At 41.9% G+C, this 25,177-nt stretch overlaps 1 protein-coding gene across 2 annotated transcripts in view; it reads left to right on the forward strand.

Annotated features, from left to right (window-relative positions):
• The window catches only part of CD300LF (CD300 molecule like family member f), a 45,760-nt gene extending 21,295 nt beyond the window's left edge, over window positions 1–24,465 (forward strand). For both annotated transcript variants that reach the window (XM_070739973.1, XM_070739972.1), the window contains 6 exons: window positions 3,121–3,453; window positions 10,224–10,311; window positions 15,638–15,738; window positions 17,297–17,331; window positions 19,551–19,640; window positions 22,641–24,465. In XM_070739973.1, the coding sequence (XP_070596074.1) occupies window positions 3,126–3,453; window positions 10,224–10,311; window positions 15,638–15,738; window positions 17,297–17,331; window positions 19,551–19,640; window positions 22,641–22,724 (726 nt within the window). In that variant the 5' untranslated portion in view covers window positions 3,121–3,125 and the 3' untranslated portion in view covers window positions 22,725–24,465. The remainder of the gene's footprint in view (window positions 1–3,120; window positions 3,454–10,223; window positions 10,312–15,637; window positions 15,739–17,296; window positions 17,332–19,550; window positions 19,641–22,640) is intronic.
• Window positions 24,466–25,177: the final 712 nt, after the last annotated feature.

The raw sequence follows: 25,177 nt of genomic DNA on the forward strand, positions 1-25,177 counted from the left end.
AGCAGGGGGTTGGACTAGAAGACCTCCAAGGTTCCTTCCAACTCTGTTGATGTTGTTGTTGTTGTTGGTGTTGTGGTTATTATTATTATTATTATTATTATTATTATTATTATTGTCATCGTCAGCATCAGCATCAGCCATCAGCCTCAATGCTAGAACTCTGATTATGTTGCCTAGTTTGGGTGATCTGCAAGAAAACAACCAGATTGAGAGAGCACCAAGGACTCCTCATGTCTACCCTGAGCTACTAATATTCTTCTTTATTTATTTATTTATTTATTTATTTATTTATTTATTTGTTTGTTTGTTTGTTTGTTTGTTTGTTTATTTATTTGTATGTCGCCCCTCTCCGCAGACTCGGGGTGGCTAACAACAGTAAAAAGACAATATAAACAAAACTAATATTAAAAGTAATTTTAAAAAACCCAATTTAAAGAACCAATCGTACATACAGACATACCATGCATAAATTTTATAAGCCTGACGACAGAGGTGGGTTTTAAGAAGCTTACGAAAGGCAAGGATGGTGGGGGCAACTCTGATATCCGGGGGGAGTTGGTTCCAGAGGGTCGGGGCCACCACAGAGAAGGCTCTTCCCCTGGGTCCCGCTAAACGGCATTGTTTAGTCGAAGGGACCCGGAGAAGGCCAACTCTGTGGGACCTAACTGGTCGCTGGGATTCATGCGGCAGAAGACGGTCCCGGAGATATTCTGGTCCGATGCCATGAAGGGCTTTATAGGTCATAACCAACACTTTGAATTATGACCGGAAACCAATCGGCAACCAATGCAGACTGCGGAGTGTTGGTGTGACATAGGCATATTTAGGAAAGCCCATGATAGCTCTTGCAGCTGCATTCTGCACGATCTGTAGTTTCCGAACATGTTTCAAAGGTAGCCCCATGTAGAGAGCGTTTATTGAGTCATTGTGTTGCCTCATGACCTCGTGGGAAGAATACTAAAACTACTTTCAAATTGTACTCAGAGTCCTAAAAACCCATTGGGATCACATGAAAATTACCACTCACAATGGGAATTTCCTTCTATATATATATATATATATAGAGAGAGAGAGAGAAAGAAATATATATATATATAAGAATGGACATTTATCTGTTCCTTGATACTGTAGCCCAGAGGTCTTCAAACATGGCGACTTTAAAACTTGTGGTCTTTAAACTTCAGAATTCTCTACCCAGCATAGCTGGCTGGAGAATTCTAGTAGTTAACGTCCACAAGTCTTAAAGTCTCCAATTTTGGAAGGCCCTGCTCTAGCCTGAATTAAACTACAAAGATGGTTATAATTTACTTGTATATAGGTAGACCTCAACTTACAACCACAATTTAGCCCAAAATGTATGTTGTTAAATGAGAAATCTGTTGAGTGAGTTTTGCCCGATTTTATTACTTTTCTTGCCACATTTGTGAATCACTGCCATTGTTAAATTAGTAACATGGTTGTTAAGGGAATCTGGCTTCCCCATTGACTTTGCTTGTCAGAAGGTCACAAAAAAGGGACCACACGATTCTGGGATATTGCAACTGTCATAAATATGAGACAGTTGTCAATCATCCAAATATAAATCATGTGATCATCGGGATGCTACAATGGTCCTATGTGTGACAAATGGTCATAAGTCACATTTTCAGTGCTATTGTAACTTTGTAACGGTTACTTAAATGAACTGTTGTAAGTTGAGGACTACCTGTATTAAAATATCCTTTTAATATACTATTATATCATATACTAAATTCTACAAATTGTTTCCCCCCCCCCCCCTTCTTCTTTCAGCTACCCAGTCTCAATATCAGGGATTTCTTTTGACTCAACCCATCAAAATGTCAAGATGAAGGCACTTAATTTCCCCAGACCTAAATGAAGCAATCCTGCATGTTTATATTAAAATTAGCCCATGAAATAGCTGTCAAAACTGCTTTGCTGCTGATTTTAGTAGAATGCCATCCAATTTAGCAGCTCAGCACGGCCGTCAGATTTCAAAGAAATGATAGAAAAGGGCTCTAGGGATTAGTCTGTCTCACTATGACTGTTGGGGGTCTCCTCTGCAAAAAAATATACAGTCGGCAATTGTATTGCTGATTTCCCATTAAGTCCTATGTTATAGGAGACATTTAGCTTTGGGTTGACGTTCTTAAATACCCTCCTACCTTCTCTGATAAAACCACAAGGAAGAGTTCTGAACATCCTTTTTTTAAAATTAAACCCAACTTGATTTGACACCCCAGCCAAAATCAGTGGCTAATTTTAATTATGGTTTCCACGAAACAAGCAAAGGTCAAGATCAAAGAATAATTCATGAATCTGGTATAATTTAACAAATCACAATGAATACTAATTACAGTCAATTTGATTTTAGACTACAGTGAAATTAAAAACTGGAATGAAAATACTGTATCCTCCTCCTTTTTATGGCTATATTGAAGGAGCTGAGGAGGAACACAGTTAGATGATGTTAGTTTCATTTTAATGAGAGAAAGAGAGAGAGAGAATGAATTAAATTTCTATATTTATTTTCCTAATTCACATGATTTCCAAATACCAGACAAACACCTTTTGATTTTTAGTCTTCCAATATACTTATCCATCAGTTGTTTTATTAATAGAGAATGAATTTACATGTCATCTCTTCATCAGAGGAAGTCAAGACTCCACAGAGTAAAACTAATGTTTCTATATGGGACAGAAATATTTAAAACCCCTCTCTCTGAGGATTTGTTGTTGTTCCTTGTATGGCGAAAACTACTTTTTCCACCTGCACAGAGGATAATGGTTTGAATGGCTTCCTGAGATTGGAGTCTACGGAGAGGGGTGGCATACAAATCTAATAAATAAATAAATGAATGAATGAATGAATGAATGAATGAAAGATAGATAGATAGATAGATAGATAGATAGATAGATAGATCAATGGTGAAATCCATTTTTTTTACTACCGATTCTATGGGCGTGGCTTGATGGCGTGGCTGGGGAAGAATACTGCAAAATCCCCATTCCCATCCTCTGCTGGGATTTGCTGGTTCTCCGAACTACTCAAAATGTCCGCTACCGGTTCTCCAGTACCTGTTGGATTTCACCCCTGAATTGGATGTTCCTCTTTTTCAGGTTTGATGTCTATTATTGAAGGCCCTTCGATGTTGAATGTTTCAGTTGGCGAGACGCTGTATGCAAAGTGTCAATATAGTAAAGGTTATCATAACTACGTAAAGTACTGGTGCAAAGGCTCCAATTGGGGTACATGTAAATTGGTCGTTATGACTGACGGGAAGGAGGAAGAAGAGAGAGTTGACAGAACCGTTATCAAGGACAATTGGACGCAAGCAGAATTCACAGTGAGAATGGAGAACATCACAAAAGAAGATGCTGGTATTTATTGGTGTGCCATACAAAAAGTCGGGCATGATCCCAAATATGAAGTAAATATTACAGTAATGAAAGGTGAGTCAAGCACTGTGGGATGATTAAAGCCTGTTAAAAATTATGGGAAGGGTGGGGAGGCTCAAATACATTGAATATTCATCTCAAGAAAGGCAACCCAGTCCAAACACTGAGAGAGAGTGGTAAAAGCCTCTCAAGGAGACTTGCATTAACTAACACGCTATAACTCTTTCAGGTACGTCTCCTGAATTAGCATTAAGGATTTCTTTTCCCATTTACCTTAAAAAAGATTTTTTTAATGAGTGAATTTCACAGAGCAGCCAAAATGTTGGTCCTTCCTTCCTTCCTTCCTTCCTTCCTTCCTTCCTTCCTTCCTTCCTTCCTTCCTTCCTTCCTTCCTTCCTTACTTACTTACTTACTTACTTACTTACTTACCCAGCCATGCGTTGCTTGTAGAGGTGTTCTAGTCCAACCCTCTGCTCAATTTATTTAGAAGAACAAGTGTTGGAAGGGATTAACATTAGAAAGCAGGGTGACATTTGGACATCTCTCTCTCTCCCTCCCTCCCTGCCCCCCCCTGCTTAAAGAGACTAGCCTGATCCATCTGCAAAAAGAAGCTAAGAGTGGCCTACCTCGCAGGATTGTTGGTTCCATCCAAGCATGCAATACTTAGGAGGCAAACCCCATGGTTTGTAGCCAAACTTATTTTTAGAGCAATTTTCAAAGCAATTGGTGCTTTCGGAGATTTTAGTTCATGAACAAACGAACATTTACATTTTTGAACCCCCCTGCTCAATTTATTCAGAGTAACGGAGCTTGAAAGGACCCTAGAGGTCTTCTAGTCCAACCCTCTGCTCAGTTTTTATTAAGAATAAGAGTTGGAAGGAACCTTGGAGGCAGGGGTGGGCAGCAGGCAGGACGGGGTGGAACATCGGCAGAAATGAAGCTGTGTGCGCAGTCACTTCCTGGATTACCAGTCTTCCCTCCTCTTTTCCCCCTTGTGAAACCCTCACTCCACCCACAACTGAGATGAAAAGGCATTGTGCGGCAATAATAACCTGGTGATTCTCCCTCGGCTTTTCAGACATTTTTAAATCCCCCCTCCCATCTTCCTCCTCCTCCTCCTCGGAAAGCAGCAGGGAGGTCCTTTTCCTCCCCCATCTTTTCTCAACAGCTGATCGGCACCTGTTTGCCTAGCTACCCAGCCTGAGGCACGGGGGGGGGGCAACCCAGGAAATAGAGGGTGGGAAACACGAAACAAGTTGTCACCCCAGCAAGTGACACTGGTGAGGTTGTAAGTCGAAGACTTAACAGTTCACCTGAACGATGATGATCATTCAAGCCACTCCCACCTGGTCACATGGCCAGCACTTCTACCCAGTCACATGACCATTAAGCCACACCCACAAAATAAGCCATACCCACAGTGTGGCAGTAAAAATTTTGGCTGCCCATTACTGCTTGGCGGTCTTGTAGTCTAATCCCCTGCTCAATTTATTCAGAATAAAATAGTTGGAAGGGATTAATATTAGAGAGCAGGGTGACATTTGGACTCTTCTCTCTCTCCCTCCCTGCCCCCCCCCCCACACGCTGCTTTAAGAGACCAGCCTGAACCATATGCAAAAAGCAGATAAGAGTGGCCTACCTCACAGGGTTCTTAGTTCCACCCAAGCATGCAATACTTAGGAGGCAATCCAATTTATGGTTCCTTTATGTTCTGAAGAGAGCTTCCTGTGGCAATTGAAACAATTATCAGCAACCAATCAAAACGCGCCTCCTATGTTTGACATCAGTCTCCATGCCAAGCAACTCCCTGTTTTTTCACCAGCCAATCAAAACGTGGTTCCTATGTTTTTAACCAGCCAATTCTATGTTTTTCACCAGTTTTTACCTGTCACAGGTATGGCATCTATATAATATAGGTATGTTAAAAGGACTGTGATCGAATGCAATACTGTCAAAATTTCAAAGCAATCAGTGAAGAATTTTTGGAGATTTGACACCCCAAACAAATGTACGTGTACATTTTTATTAATATAGATTGATTTATTTAAATTTAAATTTATTTATTTATTTAAATTTATCCATTTAAATTTATTCATTCATTCATTCATTCATTCATTTATTAGATTTGTATGCCACCCCTCTCCATAGACTTCTTGCTTGCTTGCACATGGCGACTCAAGGTGGCTTACACGGATATAAAAACTATAGAACAGAAATAAAAAGAATAAAAAGAAAAATAATAAAATCAGTAAAATAATAACCCTCCATCCACCTGCCATCCCAGTTACAGCACACATTCATACAAACCATTTAATGCGCTTCATCCTCCTCTGGGTTCCCCAGGCCCACTGACAGAACCACGTCTTTAGCACTTTCCAAAAGAGTTGTAGAATGGGGGCAGCCTAATGTCTGGGGCAATGATGTTCTGGAGAGAGGGAGCCATTATGGAGAAGGCCCTTCTTCTGGGTCCCACCTTATCTCCCTAGGGCAGTGATGGCGAACCTATGCATGGGAGCCACAGGTGACACACGGAGCCATATCTGCTGGCACGCGAGCCGTTGCCCTAGCTCAGTTCCTATGTTCCTGTGCATGCTGGCCACTAATTTTTGGCTCACACAGAGGCTCGGGGAGGGCATTTTTGGCTTCCAGAGAGCCTTCAGGGGGTTGGGAAAGGGCATTTTTACCCTCCCCTGGCTCCAGGGAAGCCTTTGGAGCTGGAGGAGGGTGAAACACGAGCCTACTGGGCCCACCAGAAGTTGGGAAACAGGCCGTTTCCAGCCTCCAGAGGACCTGCAGGGGGTGGGGGAAGCTGTTTTCATCCTCCCCAAGCATTGAATTAAGGGTGTTGGCACTCGTACATGCGTGATAGCATGCATTCATGCTCTTTCAGCACCCAAGGAAAAAAAGGTTCGCCATCACTCCACTAGGGGATGGGACCCACAACGTTCCTTGCCACCCTGCTCTGGTGGGTTGGGTAGATGTGACCAGCAAGAGACAGTCTCTCAGATAACTAACTACCTACCTACTTTCTTTCTTTCTTTCTTTCTTTCTTTCTTTCTTTCTTTCATCCCTCCCTCCCTCTTTCTTTCTTTTTTCCTTCCCTCCCTCTCTCCCTCCTTTCTTTCTTTCTTTCTTTCTTTCTTTCTTTCTTTCTTTCTGGAACTGGGATGGGATTGAAACACAAGTTCTTCTAACCTCACTGGAAATGTTCAATTTCTGAGCAAGCAATATCCTCAAAAGCCCTGAAGCTTTTTGCTTGTGCCCCAAATTTCAAGATGTCAGGACAACAGGCAATTCATTGACAGGGGTTCATATGAAAGGGCCTTCAGTGGAAAGAACATACAGTGGTACCTCTACTTAAGAACTTAATCCATTCCGTGACCAGGTTCTTAAGTAGAAACGTTCTTAAGTAGAAGCAATTTTTCCCATAGGAATCAATGTAAAAGCAAATAATGCATGTCAAACCCATTAGGAAAGAAATAAAAGCTCGGAATTTGGGTGCGAGGAAGAGGAAGAAGAGGAGGAGGACAGTTGCTGCGGAAAGAAGAAGGTGAGGTGAGCGCCGCCTTTTGCCTGCCCACATGCTCCGGGAGGCAACCTCATGCCGGGTGCATGGGAGGCAATGCGAGGGAGTCACCACAGCAAAGTGGTTTATTCCCTCTCCAAGCGCCCAGAGAAAGGAAATCACTCCATTCACTCTGGGCTGCCAAAGCCTCCTTAAACACTACTGAAAGGCTCCTCTGGCAGCCCAGAAAAGCCCGAGATGGCCGGGATTAAAGGGGGAACGGCAGAAAACTGGCCGGGCCTTCGTGCCGCTCTCAAATTTCCTGGGAAATTTTTCTGGGCTCGGGTTCTTAAGTAGAAAATGGTTCTTAAGTAGAGACAAAAAAATCTTGAGCACCCAGTTCTTATCTAGAAAAGTTCTTAAGTAGAGGCGTTCTTAAGTAGACGTACCACTGTATCTTCAACGATCCGCTTGTGGAAAAGAAGGCAATAGGGATTTGTTCCCAGCCCAGATGGGATGTGGATAAAACAGCAGGAGACTCTGCCCATTAGGGGCTGTGATCACTGCCATCCAGACAGAACATCCTGCCTGGCCTTTTTTTACCAACGCTTGAAATCCACCAATGTTTTCTTAAAAGGAAACTTCCAGCTGGTTTCAGCATGGAAGATGAGCAGTTTAAATCTGCCGTGAAGAATTGTCCTTGGTTGAGAAAGAATAAACATTTGATCACCCACCACCCACTTGGTATTAGTCAAAGAAAACTATATGGAAAGAAAAGAACCAAACATTTATTTTCAATGGCATGCGGTGCCAGGTAGTGGAATATTAGGAGTAATATAGACCAAAAAAAAAAAGCTTTTGCCCCTCTGATATCTGATTGATGAGAATGTTGATTTTCAACACAGAGCTTGCTGGCAGGAGAGAATGGATTGTTGCCAGGGAAATGTAAAGCATCAGTATTAACTGGAGTCCTTCAGGGTTGGCATGTACTCTACCTCAGTCCTAGAATTCCAGTTCTGATCTCTTGGATTACAAGGTAGAGGATGTGTTGTATTATAAAGCTTGCATGGTCTGAAAAAGTAAAAGCCACATGCTTAGGTTTCTCTACTACATAATTTCTTCTATTCACAACATCCAACCTACACCTTTCTTTTTCGTTACTGTAAAGATATATTCCTCATTGCAGAGAGTTGCACTAGGGAAGACGGCAGAAATCTGCTTTCTTTTTTAGAGTAATTGAGATTTTGGGACTACGTTCTATCACTATTATATGGAAAAGGTGCAAAAAAAAAAACCAGCAACAAGTATGATCAAGGAAATGGAGCACCTCCCTTATGATACCAGGTTGCAACGCCTTGGTCTCTTCAGCCTTGAAAGACGGTGTTCAAGGGGTGACTTGATCGAAGTGTATAAAATCATGCATGGGATAGAAAAGGTAGATCACACAACACTATCACATAATACTAGGATGAGGGGGCACTCCCTAAAGTTCATAGGTAAGAAAGTGAGGACAAATCAAGGGAAATATTTCTTCACCCAGAGGGTCGTTGGTTTATGGAATTCACTTCCAGAAGAGGTCGTGACAGCTGTCAGCCTTGATAGCTTCAAGGCAGGATTAGACAGATTCATGGATGCCAAGTGTATTGGTTGTTATTGAAACGGATGTCCATGTGCCGCCTTTATGTTGGTTGAGGCAGGCAGGATTCCCTTGGGTACCTTTTGTTGGGGGCCAAGGGAAAGGGAGGGTTTTGCCTTCTCCTTTTGCTCAAGATCCCCATTGTATGACACAGAATGCTGGACTCGATGGGCTTTGGCCTGATTCAGCATGGCTCTTCTTGTGTTCTTATGTTCTTCTTATGTTCTTACTATCCTACAGTATTTGTTTGCTTACTTGTATATTAATGCAGTAGGCACGTTGAAAGATCCCCAAACATTTTGTGTGGCTTGCACATGTAGAACTGATTGAACTGATGTGTGCTGAGGTGATCTTTCCAATGCATTCAGCTTTACATACTGTCTCCAGTTCAACAGATTGCTCGACCTCTGTGCCATTGATATTGATGTGCTGATCAGTTGAGGCTGTTGCTTTCTATTGAATCAAGTCCTGGCTCTGCTACCTATTAGGGATGCAGCCTTGCAGATAACCAAATGTGAGACCTATTCATGATTTGGTTCCAGGAATCAGTTGGAATGGCTGCCATTATTATTATTATTATTATTATTATTATTATTATTAATTAGATTTGTATGCCACCCCTCTCCGTAGACTCGGGGAAGCTCACAACAATAATAAGACAGTGTATAACAAATCTAATAATTAAAAGTCACTAAAAACCCCTTATTAAAAAACAAAACATATCACACCTTCCTGCTAAATGGCCCTGTGACGTTCACCAGTGGTTTGCTACTGGTTGTATAGAACCGGTGCAAACCGAGAGGAACTCTCCTCTGGAGCAGAGGCAGCTCAGGAGTACATCCTAACAGTTTATGTAAGCCACTTTTTCTGATAATCTGTTCCCAGCAGCTCTGGGGATCCCTCAGGACCTTCTCAGGGCTGTGCAAATTGAAATAATTTGTCAAGCAATGATGAAAAATAATACAACATTAAATTCCCATCAAACACTTGTGAAAAGTGGTAATGGCAGCAAATGCATCCATTTTAATTTACATTCTGTAAATATTGATAAACATAACCCATACATACAAACAAACAAAGAACCTCTTTTGCTACCCCTCCATGGCTTTTTTTTAAAGTAGAAAGGAGTCCTAAACGTTTATGAGCCACATTAAAATTTGAAGGAAGAAGCAGAGCATTTTAACAAGGAGAGGAAATTAGCTTAGTTCCCCCTCTGCCCAATATTCTTGGTATAACAGTATTAAAAAAAATGCCTTTCCACGAGAACAGAAACCACAGACCTCTTAGCATGCTGGTATTTATATTTGTTGTTCATATTTGCATGTTTATTTAATCTCCTTCATGGAGCTATTTCCAAAGCTGGAGGGATTGTATTTCCAGGAGACAGGCAGAAAGCAAGAAAGTTTCATTGTCAAATTGTACCCTCCCACCTCCCCTAGGTATCAATAGGTCTTCACAATCTTTAAATTTATCTTCTTTGTTCACATTAGACTTGTAGCCAATTTGAATGGAAAAAAACCTCCCAGGGGAAAATTATTACTTATTTCTAAAGCTTGGAATCTCCCCCCCTCCCCCAAAAGTGACAGGTCCATCATTGTCAGTATACATTGTTGGTATAATTTTAAGACCATGTAAGCATAGTTTAGAATTGTGGATTTGTACTTTTTTAATTTCCTTTTTTAGCGCTGCCACCTACCATTAAGACATCAATGGGATATTTTTCCACTACCTCAGCCTTCCCTACTGAAACTGAACAGAGACGTTCAAATGGGTAAGTTTGGATATACGAAGAGCAAGTGACAGGGTTGTCAGAACTGAAGGATATAAGGCAGGGGGGGTCTTAAACTTTTTACTATGGCATCTCCCTAGAGCAGAGGTGTCAAACTAGATGTCATTAAGGGCTGCTTCAGAGTTATGTTTGACCTTGGGCGGTGAGGGGTGAGATGAGGGGGGCGTGGCCAGCTTGATGTCACTAATGTCGGGGCGGGGGCTTTGGTGGCCTGAGCACTCTGCCTGCAAAAATGGGCTCCTGAGCTCTGTTGCCTGCTGCAACAGCTTTCTGCAACCCCCTGCCAATGAAAACAGAACTCAGGAGGGCACCCATGGCCTTCCTGAGCCCCATTTTCACTTTCAGAGGTACTGTGGGCCAGTCCTTTGCTGTTTCCAGGGCAGCCTCACGGGCCAGATCTAAGCACCCCGCGGGCTGGATCCTGCTCTAGGCATTGAGTTTGACACCCTGCCCTAGAGTGAGTAGTGCGTTATAAAACCCTTTAGAACTGATTTGTGTGTACATGCAACATTTCTATCTCAGATGGGTAGGCGGAACCTCCTGCCACCAGCGCTACTGGTTCTTAGAACCAGGGAGAACCGGGAGCAATCCTTTGTGTGTAGAATACAAACCTTCCCTAAAAGTCCAAACACCAAAATAAATACAAATGAACATTGAATATCACATAATGAAATCTAGGGAAAGATAGATTTACTATAGCAATGTACAACTAAACGGTACTTTACACCTTCCCTAGACTCTGTGTATATCTCCTCAAAAATTGGGAGGTAAATCGGGAAAGCCTAATCTAAGGGTGTATTTACTTCCTTACCATTTCAGATACCCCTACCCTACGCAGATGGCAACTGAACTTCAAGTTTTCTTTTTAAAACACTAGATACACTTTGCCAAAAGCTTGCAAAATATTTAGCCCAGACAGCAGGGGGCTCTCATCTCCCACTGGAAAAATTCACTCACTCTCTCAGATCAACCTACCTCACAGGTTTGTTGTTGTGAGGAAAATGAGGAGGAAGAAAAATGTGAATTATTTATATTAAAAAAAATAAAGGTGGGATGTAAACAAACAAACAAACAAACAAACAAACAAACAAACAAATAAATAAAAAATCCACTCTAAGCATTTCTAGATGTCTCCTTTTTTATTCAAAACTGCTAAAATAGTTCTCAGGTTAAGGATTTTTGGCTAGTAACAGGCTCGTGATTTCAAGCCTAGAAAGAATATAAAATATAAACACATTCACTAATTTCCTTCCTTCAGCTGGCTAGCTAATTTTTCATAGCTAGCTGAGGGCTTTTTTTTTTTTTTTTTTTAAGGATGTGAAAGTTTGCACCTGCCTTTCTTTTCTCAGAAGACAGAGGGAATGGTGCAACCTTCCACTGTTAACCAGAGAAAGATAGCTACTGAAAGGGGGGAAATAGTAATTTTAAAAATTATGTGGGGTTTCATACTGGCAACCTCTTACACGAGGCAAAAAAACTTTTAGCTACTGCATGATTTTAGCAAAACTGAAAAAGCTTTTAGATATCAAACAATTACTCAAGTATTTCGGCCCCAGTGAGTTTCTAGGGTTAGTTGGAATCAAAATAGACGATTAAAAGCAGCATAAGAAAAACAGATTATTTTTAACCTGTGGCAGGAAAACAGAATTCACTTTTGCAATAGGAGGGAAGTTAATAAAATGTGTGGTGTCTGCCTTTAAAAAATGGTTCCTGTCCTTGTTGTAAATAAGAAGAGAAGTGATTTAGAACTAAGGAGAAATTTCCTGACAGATAGAACGATTAACAAGTGGAACAGTTTGCCTCCAGAAGTTGTGAATGCTCCAACACTGGAAGTTTTAAAGAAGATGTTGGATCATCTTCTTAAAGCCCTACATGGCATTGGGCCAGAATACATCCGGAACCGCCTTCTACCGCACGAATCCCAGTGGCCGATAAGGTCCCACAGAGTTGGCCTTCTCCGGGTCCTGTCGACCAAACAATGTTGTTTGGCGGGTCCCAGGGGAAGAGCCTTCTCTGTGGCGGCCGCGGCCCTCTGGAATCAACTCCCCCCAGAGATTAGAACAGCCCCTACCCTCCTTGTCTTTCGCAAATTACTCAAGACCCACCTTTATCGCCAGGCATGGGGGAGTTAAGATATTCCTTCCCCCTAGGCCATTACAAGTTATGCATGGTATGTTTGTGTGTATGTTTGGTTTTATAATAAGGGTTTTTAGTTGTTTTATTAATTGGATTGTTACATGCTGTTTTTTATCATTGTTGTTAGCCGCCCCGAGTCTGCGGAGGGGGCGGCATACAAATCCAATAAATAATAATAATAATAATAATAATAATTGTTGTATCCTGTAATGGCTACCTTGTAACTCTGTAAATAGTTTGTTCCTCTTTCAGCGCTGTCTGAGCCCAAGCAGGAAGTCGCTCCTGATTGGCTCAGACGCGGCCGGCTCTAGCTTTGGCGGGAACCGCAAATATATAAAAGGAGCGGTTTCTCCAGGCAGAGTCAGTCGGTACTCGCTGAATTGTCACTTTACCTTGCTGAGCTGTCACTTGTTCTCTGAGCTGAATAAAAGTACCGATTGCTCAAAGCCCTGTCTCTGGGTCTACTTCACTGGCGACGAACGGACGGAAGAAACTTCGCGTGCAACATGGACAAAATCCAGATCGGCCAGGCTCCGGAACTCTTCGATCCCGAGAAATCGACATGGGACGAGTACATGGCCACCTTCGAGATCTTCCTCGAGGCGGCGGGAATGCAGGACGCCGAAGCCGATCGCAGACGGGCTATTTTCCTTAACTACTGCGGCGCAGAAATCCGTAGACTTGCCCAAACTCTCACCGAACCGGAACAAGCAAGAGCCACAGCGTGGGACGTCCTACAACAAAAACTGGCGAGCCATTTCAAGCCGACCAAACCAGCCATGGTTTTTCGGCATCAATTCCACATGATGGCTCAGAGGGAAACCGAGTCGATCAGCCAGTTTACAACGCGGCTTCGAACGGTACTTGCTCAATGCAAGTTTAAAGACCCGGAAGCTCGCCTCACCGACGCCTTGGTTTTCGGCATGAAAAGCAGCACGGTGAGAAATAAACTCCTCATCGAAGAAGAGCCGAGCCTACAAACCGTGATTAAACTGGCGCAAACCGCAGAAGCAGCCGACGCAGCGGCGAGAGAATTGAAAGAGCACGGAAGGCGAGAACTCATTGCAAAAATCGACTCCGCGTCTCCCAGCGCCGTGGAAACAGGCAACAGCCAACAAATTCCCAGCGGAGACAACTGCCTCCTGGTGCAAGACCAGCCGAGACACCTGAGAGCTACTCACCCAGCCCCCTGCGCGGGCTGCCGGGGAAATCACCAGCGCCATCGATGCCCTTTCCGAGACGCTACATGCCGCCGTTGCAACCGGAGAGGCCACATCGCCATCGCATGCAGAGCAACAGCGCCAGAGGAAACATTTGCCACACCGCAATACCAGCGACCTCAAAACCAGACCCCCCAAGCGCGAGAAAGGAGACCATTCCGCAACGCGGGTCAAAGGAACTACTCAACCGCTAACCGCGACTACTATAGAGGTAACTCTCAATTTTCCGTGAATAACACGGCAACCAAAAAAGGGGCTAAAATTGTTATATCACTGTTACTCAATAACCAACCTTGCTCAATGGAGCTGGATACGGGCTCTAGATATACCATCATGCCCTGGGAAAAATTTAAACTGTATATGCCTAATGTATCTAAGGCTGACCTAAATCAAACCTCTTTGGTGATTAGAGACTTTCAGGGGGGAGTAATCTCGGTCTTGGGAACAGCAAATGTACCTATCGCATTCAAGAATGTTAAATGTACCCTTCCCATGCTTATTGTAACAGGGGCCAAGCACTCTCTTCTGGGTTTAGCATGGATGGAACCACTGGGGATCGAGATTTCGGGTGTGTGTAATGTAAACTGGATGAAGGGAATTATTGTTAAGCAAAATGCACCTAAGACCTATGTTGTTAAACTAGAGGATGGTCGTTTGTGGAAACGACACATAGACCACATTCGGAAGCGAACAGAAAATCAATTGCCACAAACCGCTGACATGGACTCTCCCCCTTCAACAGACTTTAGTACATTGCCCGAAATAAGAGACACGCAAAGAGACTTATCGGGCCAGGGGGAACCATCCAGCGACGCCGAACCATCCTCGTCCTCCGAAGCCTTCGTTGGGCCCGCCAGGCCAAGTCCGCCACACCGGGAGAACAGCGGCGAGCCATCCTCCACAGTCGGTGGCGAAGGAGAAATTGAACTGCGCAGGTCAGCGCGAGCTCCTCAGAGGCCCCACCGATTGGACGACTTTGTCACATGGCTTTCTTGATGGATGTGTCCAACTATGAGGGGAGGGGTGTTGTATCCTGTAATGGCTACCTTGTAACTCTGTAAATAGTTTGTTCCTCTTTCAGCGCTGTCTGAGCCCAAGCAGGAAGTCGCTCCTGATTGGCTCAGACGCGGCCGGCTCTAGCTTTGGCGGGAACCGCAAATATATAAAAGGAGCGGTTTCTCCAGGCAGAGTCAGTCGGTACTCGCTGAATTGTCACTTTACCTTGCTGAGCTGTCACTTGTTCTCTGAGCTGAATAAAAGTACCGATTGCTCAAAGCCCTGTCTCTGGGTCTACTTCAATAATAATAATAATAATAATAATAATAATAATAATAATAATAATAATAATAATAATTTGTCTGAATAGTATAGGGTTTCTTGCCTAAGCAGGCGATTGGACTAGAAGACCTCCAAGGTCCCTTCCAACTCTGTTGCTGTTGTTATATAAGGCATGACTTCTGTTGGTGGTTTCCAACATGTTTGAGATTTGTCGTCTGTGACTAGCCTGTGCAAAAATGATGAGGTAGCATGCTGAACCCTTATTCCAACATTTGGAATAGATAAGTGGATAAGTCGTCCCCCCTCCCCACTATACACACACACTTATTTTAAATTGGCTCTCTATATGTGGGACATCTTCAGGGTAAGAAAAATCTGACTGTGTAAGGATTAGAAATATGGATTTTTCACACCAAGGGATTACCTCTTAGTATATAAGAGGAAATAGGGACAAAATGAATATTTATCTTTGGAATTAAGAGACTTCATCTGTAGAAAGTCTCAGCATAATCCTTCCATGGAGAATTGCTCTGAGGTGCTAGAAGTTCCCAGTGCCATCTAATCTGAATGAATCTAGTTTATTCATTTAAATAATACACAGAGCTATAGGGCAAACGACCAGAAGGGAATATAATCCAGCAATCTCACTGATTTTCTGATATCTGTCCCATCAGCTACCCTGATCTCATGCTACTGCTACCTGTGGTTCTTGGTTTACTGGTGCTAATTTTAGGCGGAGCTACACTGTTGATGTGGAAGCTGAAGAAGAAAAAAGGTGAGAAATTTGCAAAAAACATTTGCATCTTGATTGTTTTGTTCCTTAACTCAGGAGTGAACCAAGTTTGGTGGCTGGGGAGGCATATATTTTAAAAATTACATTATTAAGAATTTTACATAAAGGATTATCTTTAAAAAAAGAAAGGAAAGAAAGAAAAAAGTGCAGGCTTCTAAATACAATGACTTTCAACCTTCTCTTCAATAGCTAATTATAATCTTATATTCCATTCTCCTTCTTAGATATTATACAAATCTCTCATTTAATCCACATCTTTGAATCCATACATTTATCATATCATTTTTGTTTGTTTTCAACAAAAAGTCCATATAAAGTTTCCAGACTTTCAAAAAAACCTTTTGGTTGTTTTTTTCTCTGAGCAAATAGATAGACTTTGCCATCTGAGCAAATTCTGATATTTTTGCTATCAAAGAGATTGTGGGAAATTTCACTGTTCTTTCACCATTGAATGTACAATAATCTTTCTGCAGTTACTATATACAAAATCAATCTGTCATGAATCTTTTCTAACTCCTTGTCCATAAATCTCAATAAAAGAATTCTGTTTCTTCATAATATTTGCATCTTATATGAATTTGAATGAAGGAATGAAATAATCAGAAGAGAAGGATTTAGGGGTAGTGATTTCTGACAGCCTCAAAATGGGTGAACAGTGCAGTCAGGCGGTAGGGAAAGCAAGTAGGATGCTTGGCTGCATAGCTAGAGGTATAACAAGCAGGAAAAGGGAGATTGTGATCCCCTTATATAGAGCACTGGTGAGACCACATTTGGAATACTGGGTTCAGTTCTGGAGACCTCACCTACAAAAAGATATTGACAAAATTGAACGGGTCCAAAGACGGGCTACAAGAATGGTGGAAGGTCTTAAGCATAAAACGTATCAGGAAAGACTGAATGAACTCAATCTGTATAGTATGGAGGACAGAAGGAAAAGGGGGGACATGATCGAAACATTTAAATATGTTAAAGGGTTTAATAAGGTTCAGGAGGGAAGTGCTTTTAATAGGAAAATGAACACAAGAACAAGGGGACACAATGTGAAGTTAGTTGGGGGAAAGATCAAAAGCAACGTGAGAAAATATTATTTCACTGAAAGAGTAGTAGATCCTTGGAACAAACTTCCAGCAGACGTGGTTGGTAAATCCACAGTAACTGAATTTAAACATGCCTGGGATAAACATATATCCATCCTAAGATAAAACACAGGAAATAGTATAAGGGCAGACTAGATGGACCAGGAGGTCTTTTTCTGCTGTCAGTCTTCTATGTTTCTATGTTTCTATAATTGTTTCTCTCATTCCCTGTTTCTAATTACAGAAAACCAGGAATCTGAGTAACAGCTGCCTAACTCCCTAATTTGAAAAAATGTAATTTCCTGAGAGAAAAATCTAATTTTAAAAAATCTGGTTAGATCATAAAAATTAACTTGGGCAAAGGAAGGAAATGATAACCATACGACTAACCTCCCCATCCCCAAAGCTGCTGCTTTGAATGTTGCAGCAATGCCCTAATGCTATTTTTGTTTTTTGTTTTTCAGCTACCAAAATCTCTAAGGGTCTCCTTCAATCTGCGGTAAGCAACTTCCCAAAATTTACAGGCATACATCCAAGCACATGACTTTAATAAGAGGACAGGAGTTGACCTGGAACATATTTATGGAGGATCACTTTTTAAAGTCATGGCCAAACTCATAAAATTGATTTAAGACATTCCATCTTATCCAAGGCACATAGTTGGATCAGTGACACCAGAAACCATGTCTGAATCTTGTCATCAAACAATAAAGTTGGATTAGGTGACTGGGGTGTCAGCTAATACTGTACAGCATTTCCCAAACAGTTGCATTTCAGATTTTCTGGAACTCACACTCTCAGAATTCTGAGTAACATGGCTTTGTTGACAGATATATGTGAGTATCTTTCGCTACAAAATTTACTTAGATTTACTTCTAAGATGATGGAGGAGATTAAATATCGAGGAACTTGAATTATTATAATGAAGGAAATCACTAGGCTAGTGATGGTTTTTGTTATCACGTGCCGAAAGTGCAAGAGTGCACCCGTACCCATAATGCATTGCCTGGGTGACCCTGCCCCCTGTGCTTGTGTATGTGACTTTGTGTGCCGCACACCTATGTATGTATGTGTGACCCCCGCAAGTGCCCCCCTCATCCCATTTTGGCTTCCGGGTTGGTGCAAGGGGCCTTCCAGAAAGGCCCAAAACTGGGCGTGGGGGTGTGTACTGCCCCTGTGCCCTGTTTTGGCTTCCAGGTTGCTGCAACAGGCTTTCCAGGTCCAAAGCTGGGCATAGGGGAGCCTAGAAGGCCTCCTGCATCAACCTGGAAGTCAAAACCGTGCATCAGAGACCTGAAGACCAGCTGGCTGGCAGGAGGTATGCATACATTCACGATGGAGCTGGGCTGGTGTAACAGCTGGTGTGCCAGCAGAGAGGGCTCTGTGCGCTACTTATGGCATGCATGCCATAGGTTTGCCATCATGGCACTAGGCCTTTGGGCCACATTCCATGATGACAAAGCCTCACCAAAACAGCACTTTCAGAATCACAAACCTGAGTGTCAGGTCACAGTTACAAAATAAGAAAAGATAAGCTCATGAATTTGTCATAAAGTTCATGAAGTTTATCAATAAATCTTGAATTTACTTCTGAGTCATATTTACAGTCTTGGATCTCAATTTCTACATTTTCCTTGCACTTTTCAGTACTTGAAGATCAGTCAAAAAAGGTAAAACTCTTTGATTATCAGACTTTAAAAAAAATCATTGAAGAGAGAAACAATTCTCAAGGCTGCCAATCCAAAATAAAGAGATGTACATTATTTAAGAGTCATACAACCTAACAGCACCCTTTCTTTCAGGGTGGCTTGTGTGTTTGTGTGTTATGTCTTTGTTCTTTTTCATTTTTACATGGCTATCATGAGTTCTTATTTCCCCCATATACTGTGTGGAAATGAGATGTTATTTCATCCACCAAACTCAACCCTTTTACACATCCAGCCACTGATTTCCAACAGTGAATCAGAATTCAGTGCAATGGGTCTTAGAAGCTTTTCTATGATTAGGAATTCAGGCTTATCAAAGAAAAGACATCCCCACCACTGGAGCTTGAATTCCTTTGGAGGATGCTTCTGATCGGCTCTTTGTACCTTGCGTCACTAAAATCAACAGCTTACATAATCTGAATACCTATGGAAATAATGCCATTTAATTCTATGGAAGAAACATATTTTTATTCAAGATGTGCTACTACAGGACCTGACCAGAGATGGGTTCCTCCTGATTCGGACTGGTTCGCCCCAGCTGGTGGCAACTCGCTGGTGACATCACAATGATGTTGTGGAACCGGTTCTGTCAGTGCCCGTCTGTGCTTTTTTGCCTCCTCTCCCCGGTGGGGGGGGGGCAGGGGATTTTCTTCTGCACATGCATCACCATCTTGTTTTTAGCTTTTTGGGGGGGGGACATTATGCCTGCATTCATGCACCAAGCATTTGTGCCCATGAGCAAGGGAGGAAGCGAACCGGCAGTGAGGTAAGCTGGAACCCACCCCTGACCCATGAAAAGAGAATACATTACAGAACAAACATAACTAATATAAGTGCAAGGAAAAAACAATGCCAAATGAAACAGTGTTTATTATAATATGATTATGATATCATCCTGTTATACAGCCAGGGAAGGCAATGTCATCCTAATGACGTTCCCACTGGTGCTGTGAAAGTAAGGGAAGTACCAGGCAAACCAAATTAAATAGCAATAGGTTTTCCTTTCATTTAGGTCCCTCCTTCATCGGATCAAGCCACAGATGGCACAGAACTGACATATACAACGGTGACACCAACTCCGTCTTTTGCTTCTAAGCCTCAGGTGCTGTTTGTTATTCAGCTTTGTTAATGTCTTTAATGCTTCTTATCTATTACATTTGCAGCAGTGTTTGTTTTAAAGATCAATACAGATGGAGATGCTAGAGATAGAGATGATATATAGAAGATATACAGATATAGGTCTTGGCATATTCGGGTTTCTTCCTGTATAAAGTTCAGAGAATCCTGGTGACATTTTGACGAGGTCCCACTCGTCATCTTCAGGCTGGTGCCTTTGGCTTTGTGCTCGGGCAAAGCACAATGCCAAAAGCACCAGCCGGAAGATGACGGGTGGGACCTCGTCAAAATGTCACCAGGATTCTCTGAACCTTACACAGGAAGAAACCCAAATATGCCAAGACCTACATACCTACACCTGTGAAAATCTTCAAAAACAGATATATAGATATATCTATATAGATATAGAATTATTTGGTACATCGGTAAGAAATTAGCTGTGATTTTTTTCCTCCCAAATAAACAAAACCCAAACAATTGGTGAATTTTTCCTGGGAAAGAAGCCTGGAAAACTTTCACCCAACCACTTGCAACCAATTCCGACTCACAGTCTGACAATGGGACTCTCAAAAGTCCTATCTATCTATGGAATGCAAAATCAATCTTAATTGTTCCAGGTCTACAAAATATTTAAAGGACATATAAAACATTGAAAGACAATCTTCCTTTGACCATACAAAACATTCTGTAATTCTGGATTTCCCTAAAGTTGTACCCACAGTATTAGAATAGAATAATAGAGTTGGAAGGGACCTTGGAGGTCTTCTAGTTCAACCCCCTGCTAAGGCAGGAAACCCTACATCACTTCAGACAAATAGTTATCCAACATCTTCTTAAAAACTCCCAGTGTTGGAGCATTCATCACTTCTGGAGGCAAGCTGTTCCACTGATTAATTAATTCTTACTGTCAGTTGGTTCTATGTTGCTTCTCTCCTTGTTTAGTTTCCACCCATTGCTTCTTGTTCTACCCTCAGGTGCTTTGGAGAATAGGTTGACTCCTACTTCTTTGTGGCAACCCCTGAGATACTGGAACAGTGCTATCACGTGTTCCCTACTCCTTCTTTTCGTTAAACTAAACATACCTACTTTCTGCATATCATTCTTCATATGTTTTAGCCTCCAGTCCCCTAATCATCTTTTCCCATAATGTATTTCCCAAAATTCCACATTTACTTGAAAGTCCTGAAGCCAGGAAACACTGTGAAGTAGATGTCTTCCCAGTGGGGAAAATAGATGGACTATAAGACACACCAGAGTTTAAGATGCACCTTAGTTTTGGGGGAATACCCTTAATCACCTGTTCCCAGAGGTGAACTTTAACAGGTTTGTTGGTTGTGAGCTCTGTGCCTTGCTCTTTCAGCTGTGAAACTTCCATTTCAGAGGCAATTTTCCAGCTTCTCAAACCTCGGTTGTAGTCCCGCCCAGCCTCTCAAATGGAGGTTTCAGAGGGTGGAAAAAGAACCCCTCTAGAATGGAGGTTTCACAGGCTGTTTTCAGCCTCTGAAATCTCCACTTGAGAGGCTGGACGGGGCTACATTTGGTATATAAGACATACCCAAATTTTCATCCTCTTTTAGGGGGGCAAAAGGTGCCTCTTATACTTTGAAAAATACGGTAGTTGTAAGGCACCATAGACCACAGCATTTCAGTAATAGAGAACTGTTTTATTGTGGTTTGAAGTTCACTATTTTTGAGATAAAAATAAATGGACTTGAACATTGCCAATGACCTTGAGATTAAAACTGTGGAAAGGCCTTGCATGGAGGCATTCTCAGAGAAAAAACTCCCATTGTTGCTAGGATTTGATCTCAAGTAATTTCCTTGAATACGTACAAAATATAATGGCAGGATAATGGAGTGGGGATGCTTAGAGTTGTGACTTCTAAATGTGCAATTGGAAGAAAACACCCTTTTCTGGAAGAACCGTCCTCACTATCTAACACAGTGAAAATATTAATACGTAAAATCTTACATAACATGTGTTTATGACTGACTTTATGGAACTTATTAACCTGAAGTGTAGTTGCATAATTGATGGCATTATGTGTTGTGTGAATCTAGCCAGTATGGTTGATATGTAAATCCTAGCTGCTTGACCTTAACCTAAAGTGACCAGATTTTAAAATTGGTAAAGAGGGACACCATTGAAAGGGGTGGGGGTGGGTTTCGTGATTAAAAATTGGACTAAATTGTAAAAGCCTTCTGAGACATGCAATAGTGATTGTTGGTACAGAAATTTGATAGGTAAGTCAAATCTAGATGATATTTGCATTTGAGTTAAATGTTAGATTTTTTTTAAAATTGAAAGAGGTACAGAACAATCAACAATAGAAAATTACTTGGAAATCTAAAAAGAAGCATGGTAGAAGCATTCAGAAGAAACCAGAATTTAGGACTTGATACTGGGAAGTTTAAAAATTGCAGCCATAAAACCAAGGATGAATCTGGCCAATGTAATAATAGCTTGTCTATGATAAGATGTGGACTTGATTTGGCAGTAACAATTCAAACAGGATTTTTGCTTTATATTGCAAACATTACGAACATTTATATATTTTTTAAAAGCTAAGATGACCAATCTTACTTTATTTCTGTTGCACACTAACTCTCTTAAGATAAACCAACAAGTCTGCCTGGATTGCAAAAATCCACATGACTATTGCAAAGGGTTTAACTTAACCTCTGTGGGGTCTCTCTAGGAATCTCCTGGGAGGAAACAGGGCTGTAAAAGTTGGGGAGAAGTCTCCGTGGGGCCTCTCTAGGAATCTCCTGGGAAGAAATAGGGCCTCAACCCTCCCTGTGGTTTTCCCAATTGCACGCATTATTTGCTTTTACATTGATTCCTATGGGAACTTTTCTACTTAGGTACCTGGTCACGGAACAAATTAAGATCATAAGTAGAGGTACCACTGCATATGCATTTTCTGACTCCTTTTCAAATATTTTTGACCGCTCTAATAATGTGTGCTATATGTTATCCTTCTAGGTTTTTGAAAACGAACAAAAGGTTGATTACGCGTCTTTCAGATTTTCTACCTTAAATGACCAACCTATCTACGCTAATACATAAAAAAGAAGACAATCAAGCCACTCCTGAGAAGTTGTCATTATATGAACTGGAAAAAGAAGGATTCAGAATCTTCTCCGCCCTCCTGTTCCAGCTGCTCCAATAGAAGACCGCAACCTTTCAACATCACTTATGTTACTACAGAGATGCGATAAAATTAAGGCCATCTTTTTTACTTAAGTGGAATGGCACTCAGACTTGTTGGTTAAGCCAAAGTCTCTAAAAACTATCCTCCTGGGCTACAACATCCACAATTCTCCAACCAAGCCACCCATGGGTTTGTGTGACACACACTTTGAAAATCTTCTAGATTTGGTCCCCGCTCAGGACAATCTTGCCAATAGCCTCAGGATTCATTCAAGCACACGGACTATTTAAATCCATCAGAGTACCTAAGCGATTCTGCAGGTAAAGATTAGTATCTGAATAACCTGGCAGGTAAACATCCTTGCTTAGGGTTTTTTCTTTCTTTCATCAGTTGTAGCAGAAGGAAATAAAAGCTATATATTTCTTCTACTGGTTCCGCTGTGAGACCACCAGCATTTGGTTCTCGTTTTTATTTCAGCGGGTTTTTGAGTTCCTTCCAACCAACCAAGAGGATATGAGCTATAACGTAAAATGCCTGCACCAAAAGCTGTAAAAGTGGTTAATAGAAATGTTTTGCTGCAAGCGAATGGAATGCTTGGCCAAACAGATAAACTCTACAGAAAGGATATCATGTAGATTACTGTTATTCATCAGGAATTCTTTAAACATTCTTCTTAGGTACACATAATATATTCCAAGTTCACATAGGTAATTTGTCCCCATGTTGAGAGAGCAAGCAGTTCCCGGTAGAGCTGGAATTCATAAAAGCCCCACTAGTTGGCACGTGGCAAGTTTTGCCTCGCCCCCACAGATAATCACAAGTCTGACCCAGTGGCCAATATGAGCTGGAGTGGCGCAGCAGGTAGAGTGCTGTACTGCAGGCCACTGAAGCTGACTGTAAATCTTTAGGTCAGCGGTTCAAATCTCATCACCGGTTCAAGGTTGACTCAGCCTTCCATCCTTCCGAGGTGGGTAAAATGAGGACCTGGATTGTGTTGTGCTTAGCTCTGGCCCAGCTCCTGCCCCAAGGAATGTGGAGGTGGATGTGGGGAAAACATCCACATGTCACAGTCTGTTTTGCTCCCGACAGAGTCAGCTAGTGAATTATCCAATGACGAAGGAAGTGTGGGTGCGATGAAAGAGGGGGGCTTGGCTGACAGCCCAGGAGGAGATCAATCTTCCTTATCTTCGTTGGATTCAGAGGAGGAACATATGACAGACCCACGCATGCATAAAGCTATGCATAGGAGAGAACAACTTAAGACATATTACAGGAGATAAGAGAGGCCACCTGTGGTTGGGTGGAGCTCCAGTAATTAGAGCTGCTGATAAAATAGCAGCGTGCTGGCTTAGCTGTTGTGGAAGATTATCTGATCGTGGTCCGTCAAGACTGTGACTTGCTGTTTCCTGATTGTATTCAAGACTTTGTTTGAATTCCCGGACTCTGGACTATAATTCATTGTGAGTGTTTATCCTCGTGTGGACAACAGTAGCTGTGAGCCCATTCCCACTTACTGGGTTAGTAATTGGATTTTTACTAGACTTCGTTCTTGGATTGTCTTTAAAGTGTGCCTTATTTGTACAAGAAATCCCTTTGAAGTTTAAAAGGGAGTTTTTTCTTCTCTTCTGTTGATACAGAACATTTACTTGCATTCTATCATGTGTGTTTGTCTGCTTGGATTAATTGACCTGTAATTAAAGGCAGGTGGAACACGCGGGCAGAACAGATTGTGGGGGCAATATGCTGGCTCTGTTAAAAAGTGATATTGCTAATACGTTGTAAGTCATCCTGAGTCTAAGGAGAAGGGCGGCATAAAAATCGAATAAATAAAATAAAATAAATAAATAAAATAAATCAGAAACACAGATGTGAGCACATGACAAAATTACATTTCCCAGAAAGCAGTGATGGGCAGCAGTTGGTGCACCCAGGTGCGTAGCTCCAGTAGGTCGGTGGCCATATATGCACACAACTGGTGAGATACTGGTGACTTTCACCTTTTTTTGCTTCTACACATGCGTGGAAGCAAAGAAATAAGCAAAAATCACCAAACTTCGCATGCACAAGCATCCTCGGGCGAGTGAGATTTGGGTGGTTTTCATTGCTTTTTTGCTTCCGCACAAGCAGCAAAAATTGCTAAAATCTCACACGAGGACGCTCATGTGCAAGAGATTTGGGCAAACGTACACATATAGACTGGATGAAACTGGGCTTAATAGCAGCAACTGTGAGAGGGATCTTGGAGTTTTAGTGGACAACCAATTAAATAGTATAAGCCAACAGTATGTGACAGCAGCCAAAAAAATCCAATGCAATCCTAAATTGTATTAACAGAGGCATTCAATCCAGATCAAGGGAAGTACTAAAA

Source organism: Erythrolamprus reginae, chromosome 2 (genome assembly GCF_031021105.1).
Source record: "Erythrolamprus reginae isolate rEryReg1 chromosome 2, rEryReg1.hap1, whole genome shotgun sequence".
Lineage (NCBI taxonomy): Eukaryota > Metazoa > Chordata > Lepidosauria > Squamata > Dipsadidae > Erythrolamprus > Erythrolamprus reginae.